The 15,752-nt window shown below is 42.1% G+C and overlaps 1 protein-coding gene across 1 annotated transcript in view; it reads right to left on the bottom strand.

Moving 5' to 3' along the window:
• Positions 1-15,092, bottom strand: part of LOC135108314 (uncharacterized) — a 75,399-nt gene extending 60,307 nt beyond the window's left edge. The window contains 2 exon segments of the mRNA XM_064019147.1: positions 8,100-8,210; positions 14,639-15,092. Of these exon segments, the coding sequence (XP_063875217.1) occupies positions 8,100-8,210; positions 14,639-14,719 (192 nt within the window). The 5' untranslated portion in view covers positions 14,720-15,092.
• Positions 15,093-15,752: the final 660 nt, after the last annotated feature.

Here is a 15,752-nt window from a genome sequence, read left to right as displayed (position 1 = left end):
CTGCAATTTCCTCATTCTCCTGCCATTGTTGTGTTCATCTTCATTCTGATTCTTTGTTGGTGTTCAAGATCAGATGTTTTCTCTTCCTTTTCTAGTATTCCATCTTACTGTTATTAATCTGTCTTCACCAATGGATCTCCTTCCGCTGCCTCTGCTATGTGTGTGATTTGTTAATTTGTTTTGTACGTCCATGGTGAGACTGACAGTGACTCCACATCAAGCAATAACAAAGCGCCAGATTGAGTTTTGCAGGTTAATGGGACAGAGAAAGTCAAAAGAGAGCTATGAAGTAAATCACTTAAAAAGGGCGATAACTGTATGTGGGACGGAGAAAGTCTATTAAAGTGCCATAAAGTTAACAATTTTTTTTTTTTGTGTGTGTACAGACGTAGAAAGAGAACCCTAAAAATGTATCACTTCAAAAGATCATTTATCGTATTATCGGTATTTCCTCCTTTAACAACTGTGAATTAAAAATAGTTCCTAGGAGTGATGGATAGACAGTTGACTGAAGCTTTAGTGGCCAAGAATAAAAGAAACCATCATGTATCATCATACCAACAAAGAGAGTGGTAAATGTCTTTGAATTACCAAAAAAAAAAAAAAAAAAAAAAAAAAAAACTGCTATAGATTCCCTTTACTCTTAATTAAATGTTGTAGGGAAAATGTATATAACTATTTTGAAAGTCACTACTAGTAACAAAATAATTTTAGAACATGCATTTTTTTCCTCTGTTAAGCTGTGTAAGGTCGCTCAAATAAAGTAACGGAAAGTAACATGGAAAGCTGGTGGTGGACCTCGGCTTGCAAGGTGGCGGTGACCGGAGGGGCGGCAAGGGTGAGCTTAACTAGGGAATGTATTGACCGAACTGGGTGGGGGTGCATGGGAGGGTGAGGAGAGTGAGTGGGTGTGTGTGTTCACTGAGCGTCACCACAACACGCGAGGGCACACACACACACACACACACACACACACACACACACATACACACACACAACGTTAATCGGTCCTTTTCATATGACCACACCCCACCCCTCCCATTGTTTTCTATCTCGCTTATCTTACCGTTCTTATCTTCCTGCCGTCTCACACCCCCGTCACTATCAGCACCGCTTGCTTTGTGCTCACTCGCGGCGCACTGGTTTATTTAATCGCTTATCGCTTTTGCCAAACCTGATCCCACCGCTATTACGAAATACACGTGTAATTCTCCGGACATGATTTGCGGAAACAACAGCATCAGCGTTAGTAGTGGTGGTGATGATAATGGTAGTAGTAGTAGTAGTAGTAGTAGTAGTAGTAGTAGTAGTAGTAGTAGTAGTAGTAGTAGTAGTAGTAGTTAACAAGCAATAGAAGAATAAAAGTGTAAGGAGTTTATAACAAGACGCTTCCACTGATGAGTGTGTGTGTGTGTGTGTGTGTGTGTGTGTGTGTGTGTGTGTGTGTGTGTGTGTGTGTGTGTGTGTGTGTGTGTAAAAGACTCATTACGTACTCTGCGTCTCATAAACAATCAGATAAGAGACACGCCGAAGTAAAATCGCTATTCTAATCAATCCTCGCAGGTAGACCAATTAAAATAAAAACTCAGGTGAGGGGAGGAGGAGGAAAAAGGGTCCAGGTATAGGTAATTGTTCTCCCCTTCTTTTTTCCCCCTCCTTCAGCACCTCTTTTCCTATTCTTCTATGCACGACACGCCTTTCCTTGATCCCCCAGCCCATCAGTTCCCGCCTCTCATCCACATTCCTGTCTTCTATCTCGCTTCGGATGTCTTCTCCCTTAATTTCACTTTCTTGTGGTGCTACTGCTATTAATATTCCATTTTACGATGCTCTTACGTTCGTCAATAGCTCGAGTATGTGTGGTAACCTTACGAAACAAAAGAAAAGTGACGAAACAAGGAAAGAAGATAAATGAATGTGGAGAAAAATGAAAAAAAAAACACGAAGAAAGATGAAACAGATAAAACAAATTCTCATTATTAACGGAGTTGTCAGTTTTTTTTTCTGTTTCATATTTTTTTTCGTGTTTTTTCCCTTCACTCATCAGTCTTCTTTTTTTCTTATTTCATCCTTTTTTTTGTGTTTCGTAAAGATAACACATACAAATGAGTCAACTTTTGACTTTTTTTTTTAACCTTCCTTCTTTCGTTATCTAAGTTTTTTGATAATCATTAATTGTGAGAGAATAAGAAAAAAAATTACCTTGATTCGATCCTTTCTGTTACATTACTTCTCCAATAACTTCAATACCACTCACGATTACGGACACCACATTCCTGCTTGTGGACTCATTGCCAACCTTACACGTAAACTGAGACCAGGACGCGGTAATGTTCACTCACGTCACGAGCTGGCGGCACTGATTCATAAGCTTTACACGTCTTAATCTTGACAAACGGGCTGAATGATATCTTTTTGACAGCAGCGTGCGTGTGTGCGTGTGCCTGTGTCTAGGGGAAGGAAGGGAGACTTGTAGGGTAGCAAATCTGGAGGATAGTAAATTGTCCTCACCCTCTTGTATGAGAGAGAGAGAGAGAGAGAGAGAGAGAGAGAGAGAGAGAGAGAGAGAGAGAGAGAGAGAGAGAGAGAGAGAGAGAGAGAGAGAGAGAGAGAGAGAGAGAGAGAATTTTAAGGTCCATCTCCACCATCACAACAATCCGGGACTTCATTTGTCGTTCTTTAACATGTTGACAGTAATTTATCACACACGCAGATCTATCGCCTCCTAACAAGCATCTGCCAAGACTATCATGTGACGGTGGCGAATAATTTCATTGCTATGGCGCCAAACTTAATCAGCCAGTTAGCCAGTCAATTGGTCATTTGTGAGGGATATTTTGATACGTTTAACGCCCAACATCCTATAGCGGAAATTAATTAAGTTTTCATTATTATTTTCTCAAATTCTGATCTATTTTAAGTCTTGTTTTCATATAGATTATATTACTTTCCATTAGTTATCTTTAGCTAATATCTTATCGTCTCTCACTGTACTGGAGGGGGTTACATGTTACATTATACAATTATATCTTAACCATTAGGAATATCCTTTTACGTGTACCCTTTCATTTTCATCATTACACTTTCTACATCCTACAGTCTTTCACACCAGGACCTCCAGGACAGCTACACTTCACTCCTGGCCCGCCAAACCTTGCTAACTACCCCACCTCACCACATCTCCAATTACCAACACCACAAACCTTCTGCTGGCCACAAACAACCACTTAACTCCTCCTCCTCCATCCCACTCACCCACCCCCGAGCCTCCCCTCCAATAACGAGCTATCAGTCTGCGGGACGGGCAGGTCATTAGGATCAAACTAATTACACAGAGGTGAATGAGCCGCCTCCTTCCAGTCCTGTGGCAGCCCCTACAGGTTAGCCCAGGGTCGCGTCTCAGAAACACAAGAGCCCCACTGTGGGTTGGTGAACTGCCTGAGGGAATGGCGAGGGATGAAAAACAAGGTGCTAAATTTCACGGAGAATTATGACAGTATGACGCGACACATACACACACACACACACACACACACACACACACACACACACACACACACACTAAGCCCAAAGTGACGTGTACAAATGAAGAATAACAGAAAATGGTACCCTATGCATACTAGACCACACTGCTGCCGTTACCTATCTACCAGACAGCCATTCACAGCCACTCTCCTTTCTTTCCATCGTCTCCCAACCCTAACCTTTTACCCCGCAATCCACCCTGACCCTGCGCCTTGTCAACGGTGGCTGGGAGATAATAGGGACACGCTACGAACACTCCCTGGAATTACCCTTATCTTCTGGGGCGTCTGTTTGTTCGTTGTGGCCTTACGTTCTGCCTTCATTCACTTTTGTCCATGTGTGTTAAGTCTTTGTAAAATATAAGGAAGGAAGGAAGGGAAGTTTTGGTTTAGCATCATAATTTACGAGGAATATGCTTGGTTGTTGACTGATGATAGTATACGTGTTATTGGGCTGTAGTGGAGAGAAAGCACAGAACTGTAAAGGAAAAGACTGTTCGTTGAAGAGTTAGGAAAATAAACGTCTCTTGTTTTATCCTGTGTTTTTTTTCACCACCATAATCTACACCACTGTCTAACCATACAGCACGTGTTATTCTTATTTCACTAACACTACATCATTTTACAGATAAAAAATCAAATTAAAGCCACTAAACTAAACATTATTTTCCTTACCAGTCTTGGATTTGAGTTATATATGCTATGACTTGCGCTGCAGCATCTTATTAGCATTAAAGATAATCCATAGTTTGATTTAATGATAGTTATCACTCTATGTCTATTCCTATGGTGAAAAGTAGACAGCTTCCATCATTCAGCTAATATCTAATATCTAATAGTCTAATAGAGTAGTCAGAGTCGTTCTTCCGTGTCTTCCTGCCGCGGTCTGTCCTCACCGATGCTCTCTTCTTTCCTCCCACATCGCCTCGTCTTCCTATCCTAACGCACCACAGCATCATCTTCACCTTGACATGCCCCTGACTCAACCCACTGCCATCTCATCTTGAGCTCACATTCCTTCCTCATTTGGTTTCACTCAATCCTACGCCACCTTCCGTCACTTCCGTCACTGGAGCGCCTCCCTTTACCTTCCGTCCCTGTGTCCCGAGCTCCCGTCACATCTCAGTGGGAGTGATGCAGGGGTAGCGGCAGGGCGGGGCGGCCGGAACCAGGTGTTCTGAGCCGCCCTGTGAGTGATCAGGGAGGCGTGCCGCTATGCAGGAGAAGGGATATAAGCCTTGCAACTCACAGCATCCTCTTCTTTTCCCTGTCCTCAGTTTTGATATTGCTCTACTGCTGCTGCTACTACTACTACTACTACTACTACTACTACTACTACTACTACTACTACAACTACTACTGTCTGCCTCTCGTTGTTTACATCTGAGAGTATCGTCCTTGCTCGATGAGATTTTATGCTATTATATAATACTTTGTGGTTTCTTGTCCAACTGCGTCTCTCTCTCTCTCTCTCTCTCTCTCTCTCTCTCTCTCTCTCTCTCTCTCTCTCTCTCTCTCTCTCTCTCTCTCTCTCTCTCCTCTAATTCGCTCAGTATCGCATTCCACGATCACCACAAGCCTCAATTTCTCATTTTATTTAACCTCAGAAACGCGGAAAGTATGGCGTCACGGCGCACTGCCGCTGTCCCCTCCTTCCTTCCTTCCCTATTTTCTCACATTAAAGAGAGAGAGGGAGAGAAAAAAACCAGGAAAAGAAAACATTGCTGCTTGAGGCCAATTACATTAACTTGGTAATCCCACGGGAGAAATGCCTGTCACCTTGAATTTCTCTCCCTTTCCTCGTGACGGACGGACCAACCGAGGGCTTCTATCCCCACCTGCGTCACGCTCCGGGGACGGCGGGACGCGGCCCTCTCTTCCTCATCCTCGGCCACTTACCGTGTTTATTATCCGTGTCCCTGTTTTACGGGTTCGCTTGCAGGGTCGTCTTTTTGCACGGCGTGAAAATACGGGGTAGCCAGGTGAAGCGTTTCTAAGTCCTTCCTTCCCTCCTTCCATCCATCCTTCCTTCCGCAATTTAATACTAAAAGAATGATCGCTGATATCGGAGAGACCAGCAGCCAGCCAGCCAGCCAGCCAGCCAGCCAGGTAGCTCCAAGGCTTGACCATCTATCTCCTCGTTGTTCATGTGAGTCACGCGTGCCAAGGTCAGCCGCTAACTTTTTATTTACTTGCATGTTTTCTTTCTGCCGTCAATACACAAACGCGTGGTTCACTTCACCCTTTCACCGCTGCTATGGCCGTTCTTTGTTGACATTCCGACCAGTTTAAAAAAATATTTACGTGGACACAGTGTGAGAAAAAAAAGTAGAGAATACAAGGCTATTTTTTGTCTTTTCTGGGGTACATAATTATTCAAGAGGCTAGTATAAAAAATAAACGTAAAAAAAAGTTGCAAGTGGTAATGGGACAAAAAAAAAAAATCTCCTAGCGAAAGGTTTAATATGAAATTTATGCAAGCGAGTTTCCAGTTAGTAATCTCTATACATGACGTAAATTCCTCAACATAAGCGATATAAATTTCACACATTTATGGTTACCTATAAAACATTTGTTGATGAAGTGCATCACTATTACAACTACTTCCATTTAGCAATTACTAAACTCGTAAGACAGAAAACTAAAAAAAGTAGAAAGAGAGGGGAAAATAAACGCCCTGCTTTCCCTTCAGTTATGACATGACTTGTTGATTCAATATACGAATGCAGGTAAGAGTAACATTAACACCTGGTGCCTCCCAAGCCATGTTCAAGGCCACTGTGATCACTAGCGGAGCATAAATGTGAAATTCTTGTTTTTTTTAAAAGAAACTGCTGCTACCACCACCATCACCACCACCACCACTACTGCTATTACCACTAGAACAAGGAAAACGGCAAAAACTAGACTGTTAAAGCTATTATTACTTCGCTGTTCTTATTGTTATTATTATTATTACTATTTATTTATTTATTTTTTTTTTCTGCTAACATTATCTCAGTAAATGATGTTAACCACAGTAGCCTCCACTAACAAGAAGAATGAATCGCTCCCTCACACGTGAAATAAACATTGTTAAGTCAGGCACGAGCGACCAGAAACAATAACCAATGGAGACGAGAGAGACTGAGATAGTGATACGTAATAGGAGCAATCTTTGTTATTTTCTATCATCGTCATCATCATCATCATCATCATATTATTATTATTATTATTATTATTATTTGAGAAGACCTCAAACATCACAATAACAGTTTCTATTTACGAAGTTACAATTCTTATCATTGATGCATTACTTATCTGTTTGCTATTGCTATTCCCTCAAGGTCGTTCACTACTACCTACGTACTACACCACCACTACGACTGCTGCTGCTACTACCTTTGTTTCTGCAAGTGGTTCATTCCGTTATATCCGTGCACGCTATTATAAAGAACAAGTTGATATGAAAAACTCGTATGCTGTGATGATATGCGGGAGAGTAAGAAACAAGTGGCGCCACCTGTTGCCAGCTCTGTGAACTAGCAGACGCCTTCCCATTTTCTTCAGACTCCTACCGCGGAGACTAAACCAATCTTCCATTGTTACTTTCAGCATAAACTGTTTTAAATATTTGCTATTACATTATACTTGTTTCTCTACCCTTTGTTAATTATAACTTTCAGGATTCTGCTTCTGGGGTAAGAATAAATTAAAATAACCAGAGGCTAACGAGTCATAGGATGTGACGAGTCAGAAATGATGACGCTTCTCGGAAGAGGTAACAAACTTCCTGTGCTAGTCACCTGGATGAGCTCGTCACGCATTAGAGATGGTGACTGTAACAGGATGAGTCAAAACGTAAAACTCTAATTACTTAATGGACGTGAGTAAATACAGAACGGTACTGCAATTTCCGTCTTCGGTAATCAAAAAGTAAAATAAAAATAATATTAAAGTAAACGAGAAAATAAAAAAAATGAAATCAATAAATAGAAAAAAAAAACAAATAAGATACGATAAATAAATAAATAAACAAATACATAAATACATAAACGAACGAATAAACAAACAAATAAATCTTACCACATGATATTACCTAACCGCTGACTGCCAAGGACACAATGACACTTTGACCAAACATGTTTTTACTGAACAACAAAAATAAAACAACACGCACGGAACGGATTAATGTACTGCATCAAATTCTGAAGCAGTACATTAATCCTTTCACTGTGAGTGGTACCTTTCAAATTTAAAACCCAAACTTACACAGCGCCATTTTACCAAGGACCAAATTTTGAAACATTTCTGCGTTGCACCTCCACTACATTCAAAAGCCTCTAGTTGAAGTTAGACAGGTTCTTTAAGGGTCTTATCATATTTCTATGGACACATTAACAACAATTCTACAATATTAACAGAAGAAACACTCTTGAGAACCCGACTAATCATCTCTGTGGCCTTTGAAAATAGTAGTGGTGAATAAAAGAGCAAAGCGTTTCAGAATATGGGTTCAGGTTAATAAGGACACGCCATAGCAGTCACAGGGTTAATCAAATGGTAAACATACAAAGGGGTGAGTGCTGTACTTACCTGGGTGAGTCTATCATGGTGGGTGGCGAGGTGTTGGCGGTCGGGGTGGTCGGGGTGGGTGTCGACGAGCAGCGAGGCGAAGTACTGCTCGTACTCCGACAGCCGCTCCACCTGCAACACGAAGGAGGCGGGTCAGGTACTACTACACCTACAGGTAACACACGCCCCGCCACGTCACTACCAAGGCTCTCCAGTGATTCATGTGAGAGTTAGGCAGCATGGGAAAGACGCGGTGATTCAACAAGGAATGGGGTATCACAGCGAGGAACTGATAAGGCAGCGCTATGAGGATGATTGGAGTGAGGTATTACCGGCATGCGCTGCTTTCTGTGCCGGGCTTTGTTCTGCGTCGCACCAATCATTTACTGCCAGGTGAATATTTCCATCCGTTACCGGGGATTAGCTTAGGTAGCATTGTTCTGGCTAACTTTATATTCGTGACTTGAATATTGGATGTTGATGATATTGTTATTTTTCTATCCTTGAGTAGTTTGTATTTATATTTTATTAATAAGCTCAAGATTTCAGTACAAAAAGAATGTTTAAAGTATTTTATGTGTATATATGAAGTGAAATATAATGTTGCCATGATATTTTAATCTATATAATTATTAATATCTATCCACCTATCCACCTACCTACCCAGAAGGCTGTGGGAAGGTCAAAGCAAAGGAGACTGACACTAAGAAGAAAATGGATTCCCGGACTACACTCAGATGCAGGCAGTGACCCGTCCCTCGCATATCACCCGCCTTGCTTCCTCCTCCTCCTTGCTCCTTCTCCACCGTCTTATCTGACAGCCACGCCCACGTCGCCGTCCACCTTACTTCCTCGTGCCACCGCGCTGTCACCACGAGGAGCGGGTGTACCCAGGGAGCGAGGGACTCTTGATGCAACAGATACTACTTTTTTCTTTTTTTTATAAAGTTAAGGGAGGTGAACAAGAGAGAGTAACTGTGCAGTGACCGCCAGGGACAACACTCCGCCGCCACACCCGCATACCTGACGCTCTCCTCTGCCGCCATCTCCTGCATTCATGACCTGGCGTGTCGCTGTAGTGAGTGTTTCATTACTAAGCTTTACTAACGAGCTTCTACACACTTTTGCATTACATTAGTGGTCCAAATGAATAGTGTTTTTATTTTGCTCGATAAGACAGTGCGGTTCTAGACAGTATTACCAACACTACCATAAGTTTTAGCTCTACGCAAACAGTGTCTTATTTTGCTCAGTAAGATAGCGAGCTCATGCACTGTATAAGTAATATTACCACCAGTTTTCGTTCCAAATAAACAGTGTGCCTTTATTTTGCTGGGTAATCGAGATGAGTGACAGGGGAGCAGGTAAACAGGGAGACGAGGGGAGGGAGACCACATTGTGAAACGTCACGTGTCTCCCAAATATGTCATGCATGTCAAACTTCCTTCCTTTTCCTCCACGAGAAACAAGACGGAGGTAGCCAGAAAAAGAGGACTCGCTCGCAGAATATGGTAACAATAAGAACAATAAGTCTAGTTTTAATATTTTGGGTGACAGTTTTGTCTTCTGTCGTGTTTTTACTTTGTAAGTTTATACTTATTTTGGTAGATTACTTTTATTTTAGAGTTTATATCTACTTTTGAACCATACAGGAACTACTATAAATGAATGAGCCATGAATTTCTGAGGTCAAAGAAACCAGTCTATTTCACAAAGGGAATCTTTACCTTTGCATTTGTTTCCAGTTCAACTGATCAGTGCTCCATGCGTACGTTTCTCCAGGACGCTACTTGTTCACACCAACCTTGCTGTGCTCGTAAGACAGTTTCCCCGCACAACAAACATTCTTTAATGTTACGTAAATATGTGTGAGAAGCGGGCACTGGTATGAACCGCTTAATCTCAGTCTCGGTTCATACTTGTTCTCCCTCGTGTATGTAGGTCAGAAATATTTACAATCAAGCATAAATAATCGGCCTAAGTCCTCCGTGTGGGTGATCCATCTCCCGGCACAACGCTCCTGCCTGTGTGTGGCGGTGCGTGGGGGGAGGCCGCCGCCACCACAGCATGGAGGGAGGGAGGAGGAGAGGCAGGCGTGGGAAGGGTTACCACTAGACGGAGTAAAAATCCCTAAGGCGTTCTGGTGTTAATCTTCCCATGATGGATTGTTTACTCCAGCGCCGCCTCAGAGGAGAGTAGCGGAAGACTCACTGTGTTGTTGTTGTTGTTGTTGTGATTTGTGGAACTACATTCTCAAACACTTGGCAGGTCTTGTCTCATCTCGTCCTCTTTAAATACACGCTTTAGAGGAAGTTTTTGCAGTTTCTAAATGGTGTTGTCATAGTTCTAGTGACACTTCAACGAAGATTGTATACTGCATCGGGAAAAATAGATAAATAAATAGGCAAATGAATGCCAAGAGAACCGACCTCTCATTTCTTTGATCTCAGAAAAAAAAAAAAAAAGAAAAAAATGAGAATGAGGTGCCTAAGAACAGTCCCTGGTTGTGATGATGGTGGAAGAGGTGCGAGGCCCTAGAGCCGCCGGGGAGAAATATGTTTTCCGTGAGGTGTTTTCACAGACAATCAGATTATCATCTACATACCGTGTGTGTGTGTGTGTGTGTGTGTGTGTGTGTGTGTGTGTGTGTACGTACATTTTTCAACCTGTAGTCACTCATTATAAAATCTTTCCCAACACTTAAGACGATTTTTTTATATTTTAAGATAAAGATACCAGACAGTGTTTTGCGTCAATTAATCCTAATATAGGTGTGTGTGTGTGTGTGTGTGTGTGTGTGTGTGTGTGTGTGTGTGTGTGTGTGTGTGTGTGTGTATGTTTACGTAGTGAAACCATGCATTATTACCAACGCTTAACAGGTCTCCTTTCGAGCGGCAACTACCAGAAAGCAATCACCTACTCAGTTAGTTTTCCAGGAACCAACACATGGAACTTCCCCTCCCCTTTACCTCACAGGAAAGCAAACACACGGGTAGGAAGGTAAGCGAACACCAGCCACCATCACGTCCACGACATAGGCTGAGGTTTAACAAGAACCTCATGAAACATTGACTTCGTGAGAAACAATGGCCACACACTCCTGGCCTGGAAGTGCTGTGTAGTAGTGCAGTGTTTCGACTGTGACATGATCCTACAACAGTATTGCCCCTTATTCACATTTATAAAAAGACTAAAATAACGTGGAAAATCGTGTAGATATTTACCATGATAAATAAAAAGGTGTAAATTAGCTAGAATTTCATGTCACACCACAAGCGTCGCCGTAAATATAGCGAAGTAAAAACTAGAGACCACGTCATGAACAGGGAACACTGATCCTTGCTACTCAGTGGACCCCGGTGAGCCGTTACGAAAGAGTAAAAGAAACCATGTCCTTGACCCTGTAAGCTGAGCCTGATACACCTCTTGGTTCTTCACTCTGCTGCCGCGGAGTCCGGTTTGGTGACCACAGGTTATTACGACCACACACCATTTGTACTCCCTCCCCTAACTAACACACACGCTATTACTGGTCCACTCTCTTCGCCTTTATTATCCTGAATTTCTTACTTTCGAGTAGACAATCTAACTCCTGCCCATTACAGACATTCTTGGGGGCTGCCAGGCTGGCTGATGCTTGTTCTTCCTTGGTGTTGTTATGGAAAATGTAACTTTTGTCTCCTTATAAGTCACTTTGTATATATTTTTTGTTTATTTATCTATTTATATATATTTATTTTTGGATGTGGCAGCTTAGCAGTCTTTTTTTCTTATTTCGCTTGACTGGATTCTTTCACGTGTAAAAAATGCTTTCTATCTTAATTCATCATCAGTTATGACTTCCAGTGAATAATCATTAGATTTCTTATACATCTACTTTTGTCTCACACTTTCGTAACGCTGCCCCCTGTCGCCTCCCACCCAACCTCAGCCTCACGTGAGTGACCTCCCTCTAAGGCTTCGCTTCTCCGTCGTCATGAAATCAGGAGTGAAGCAGTGCACCAAGCAGTGCATGAAGAGTGTGTGTCATACTAGTGAGATCTTTAAAGCTTTGCTAAACAAAACACATGACAACTAGTAGATACAAATAACTGTCATCTTGAGACTGGTGTGACCTTAAAGTTTTAATATTACACTATTAACAAACAAGATTCCTTTGCACTGTTGTATCTTAATTATAAGGCAGCAGTTTAAACCTTTAAGTCCGCCTGGGAGGAATAAATGAATCACTATTATTAATATCATTACCACTACTATTATTATATCATGGTCCTTCTGTTGCCTTGGGACAAACCAGCAATTTGTATTTGGTATTATTCTGCCATTCTCCCCGGATTGCGCCGCGAGTCAAGATACAATGGCCGGCTGAAGCACTGTGTACCGTTCAGGGATAACACAATGCAGGGGGTCAAGGGTGTGTGTCTGTCCGTCCATTCATCGCGCAGGTAGGTCGCCGGTTCCGTCACAACTCAACTGTTTGGCTTCTGACGTCAGTTAAGATCTTCCACAAGTGCTGGGATAAGACAGGCACAGGCAGGAGGCAGGGTAAGGGAGCTAAATTAAGATTAACCATCCCAATTTTTATTTATTTATTTATTTATTTTTTGGTGGGTAATATTAGGTTAGGCTAAGTCAGGTAACGCAACAGAACATAATCCACTTTGACAATACCTGTGGTACTTAATATTGATGTGGTGTGATAAGGGACTGGTAAAAAGATCTGAGTGACAAGGTTTTCTGTTAATACGTGGTTAAGTTGGTTAAGTGAAAGGAAAGTGATGAGAGAAGGGGAAGGATGGCGGGGAGGGAGTAAGGAGAAGAATCTTATCGGTAAATAATTAGATACGTCGTATTTCACCATTTGACTGCTATTGATAGTAAGATCCGCATTTCATTTGAGCTGCCCTGGGTAATTTTACTGAGGCAGTAGATGGCTTGCGTCACTCCGTCACTCTTTTGGTGTCAGTGATACCCTTCAAAGCCGACTGTAAATTTGCGCCACAACATTTATCAAGTGTGAAGAGCAATAAAGCATAACGTTTAAGATATCCAGCTTTCTCAATTTTTAATATCCACCGTAATAATATCTTTGGAGATGTTCAGTTGTGCTATAATACATTGAATGAATTATTACGTACATTATTATACACAAAAAATAATTGCAAGGTTGATGAACTGATAAAAACTTGTACATTAATAAAAAGTCGACTAATATTCGTTGCCAATCTAATCAACCACACTGACTCATTCACATGGCCAACATATCGCTATCAGTCTCTGTGCACGACTCAGCTTTCTCCATTCATGTCTGTCGGGTGTCTGTCTATGCCAGGCTACCCTAATAAAGATCTATTCTATCCACTTAGTTCATTAAACGGCATAAGAAATGTGATAAGGGTGATATAGAAAATGTATTTGGGGTTAGTGATCAGGATAGGATTAAAACTAACGTGTTTAAGCTTAAAAAATGTTAAGAAAATGTTAAAAATAGTGTTAGATGACCGAGATAAACTCAAACATTTCATGCAGAGACTGCCACGTACAGGACTGCTGACTTCTTGCAATATTCCTTTATGTTCTTGATCCAACCCAACACAACACTGTTATAACCAAAATGAATACCCCCCGGTGCAGTCTGCCCCTCGCTCTACGCCAGATAACCACCACAACCCAGGTAATTCAGGCCCACAAGGACACCAGGATCGCGGAAGGTTGTCTCGGCATTGCCATTCTTGTACACTATACCTGCTGGAGTCTTTCTTTTTACTACCTTCCTCATCTGTCCCTCAGTTACACTGCCCGTATTAGCTGACCACCGCTCTTCCAAGGCTTCTCGGACACGAAATTAGCATGGGAAAGCTCTGCCCCCACAAGAAATTAGCGAGTGGGGAAAAAGTTCCAACTCGACAAGAAACTAACAAGAAAAGAGAACGTTATTCATCGAAAAAAGAAAAAAAAAAAAAACTCCACTCCACAAGAGACTGACAGGATGTAAATAAAAACTTCCACTCTACAAGAAATTAACAAGAAAAAAAAAAACGACATTCCATCTTAACATGAAATTAGTAAAAAAAAAAAAAAGAAAAAAAAACTTCAATCGTCAAACAAGAATGAAAAAAAAAAGTATCACCTTGACATGAAAATGCCAAAAAAGAACCTGCACCTGAACCCATCATTAGTCAAGGTTCCGTGTGTAATGCGAGTCCTTGCTGCCTGCCGCGCGTCCCTTGCCCTTATTTAGGAAAGGTCCTGCCCATCCCATTTGTCCGGAAGCCCTTTTCTTGTCCCTGCACAACCCTCGCACACATGTCTCCCTTCCTTCTTGTTCCGTCCATCGCCGCCCTCCATACAAGCACCCTTCCTCCCTTTTCCTTATCCCTCCTAACTCCTTCCTTTAGCAACTCTTTCAGTTCCCCTCTTCTTCCCACTTTTATTCCTACGAAGATGGAACATATCTACGAGTTTCAAAATACATGAGTGCTGGAAATATTGAACCTTATAAAGTTCTATAGGAGTGTATTTATTTATTTTTTTTTAGTAACAAATTTCAGAACCTTTACCTTGATTTGGGGAATGTCCAGTGACGCAAGGCTCCATCTTTTATTGAAGAAAGAGATGCGGCCTTTCATAAAATGCTCCATGATCCCGGTCTTCCCCGTTCACTACTGATAATATTTCCATGTTGGTGCGTAATTAGTTTTCACGGTCGTCATTGTAATTACCGCAGACCACACACTCTTCGGGAAAGATAGGCCTAGGGAATCCTTAGGCCTAATGGAATGCGGAGGATACAGGTGCCTCATTCACGGCCTGATCTCCGAGGAACCAGTCTTGCAAGTCCCGGGAACAGTCGGCACAATGAGGAGTTTTCGTATTTTATCTCCAAACTTATCAATTCCACGCACAGAAAGTCCTTGATGGGGTTACTGGTGGTAATGCAAGGCTCCTGTAGTGGTGAGGGAGGTAACTGTGGCGGTGGACAAACACGTACTTTCCCTAACACTCAAATTGCAGTAACTATGGTGGCTATCAGCACTCCACTCGAGGAAACCAGCGGTGATCGACTGCTCCGTTATCTCACTATCATTCGGAGACGCTTATCGGAAGCAGCAAACACAATTCTTATCTTCAAATAAACCATATTGTCAGTTGGTTGTGTTTTACGGCCTTGTGGCAGAAAACTATAGGATACAAGTGCCTTTCACGTCACTCAGCGTCATCTAGCAGGTTACCAAACGTCTGGGTTCACGTGAGCTTCCATGTCAGAGTTTCAGGTACGGGAGAAGACTGAGGAAGCTTTTTGGCTTACTGGGTGTCTCCGTCACGTGCTCTTGGCTGAGCCCTTGTGGGACGGGAAGTACATATGTGAGGTTTGTGTGTGTGTGTGTGTGTGTGTGTGTGTGTGTGTGTGTGTTCAGTATCGCACTGGTAGTATGTTAATCTAATAACGATAATGTATTAGTGGAAATTGCGAATACTATGTGGACAAACATGTGTGTACTTTTGTTTCTGTAATTTTGTAAATATACCAACTCTAGGTGTGTGTGTGTGTGTGTGTGTGTGTGTGTGTGTGTGTGTGTGTGTGTGTGTGTGTGTGTGTGTGTGTGTGTGTGTGTGTGTGTGTGTGTGTGTGTGTGTGCGCGCGCATGTGTGGTGTGCGTGCGTGCATTGCTA

The sequence above is a fragment of the Scylla paramamosain genome, chromosome 17 (assembly GCF_035594125.1).
Source record: "Scylla paramamosain isolate STU-SP2022 chromosome 17, ASM3559412v1, whole genome shotgun sequence".
NCBI lineage: Eukaryota > Metazoa > Arthropoda > Malacostraca > Decapoda > Portunidae > Scylla > Scylla paramamosain.
Note: the sequence above shows the minus strand (reverse complement) of the source record. Positions and strands in the feature narration are given on the sequence as shown.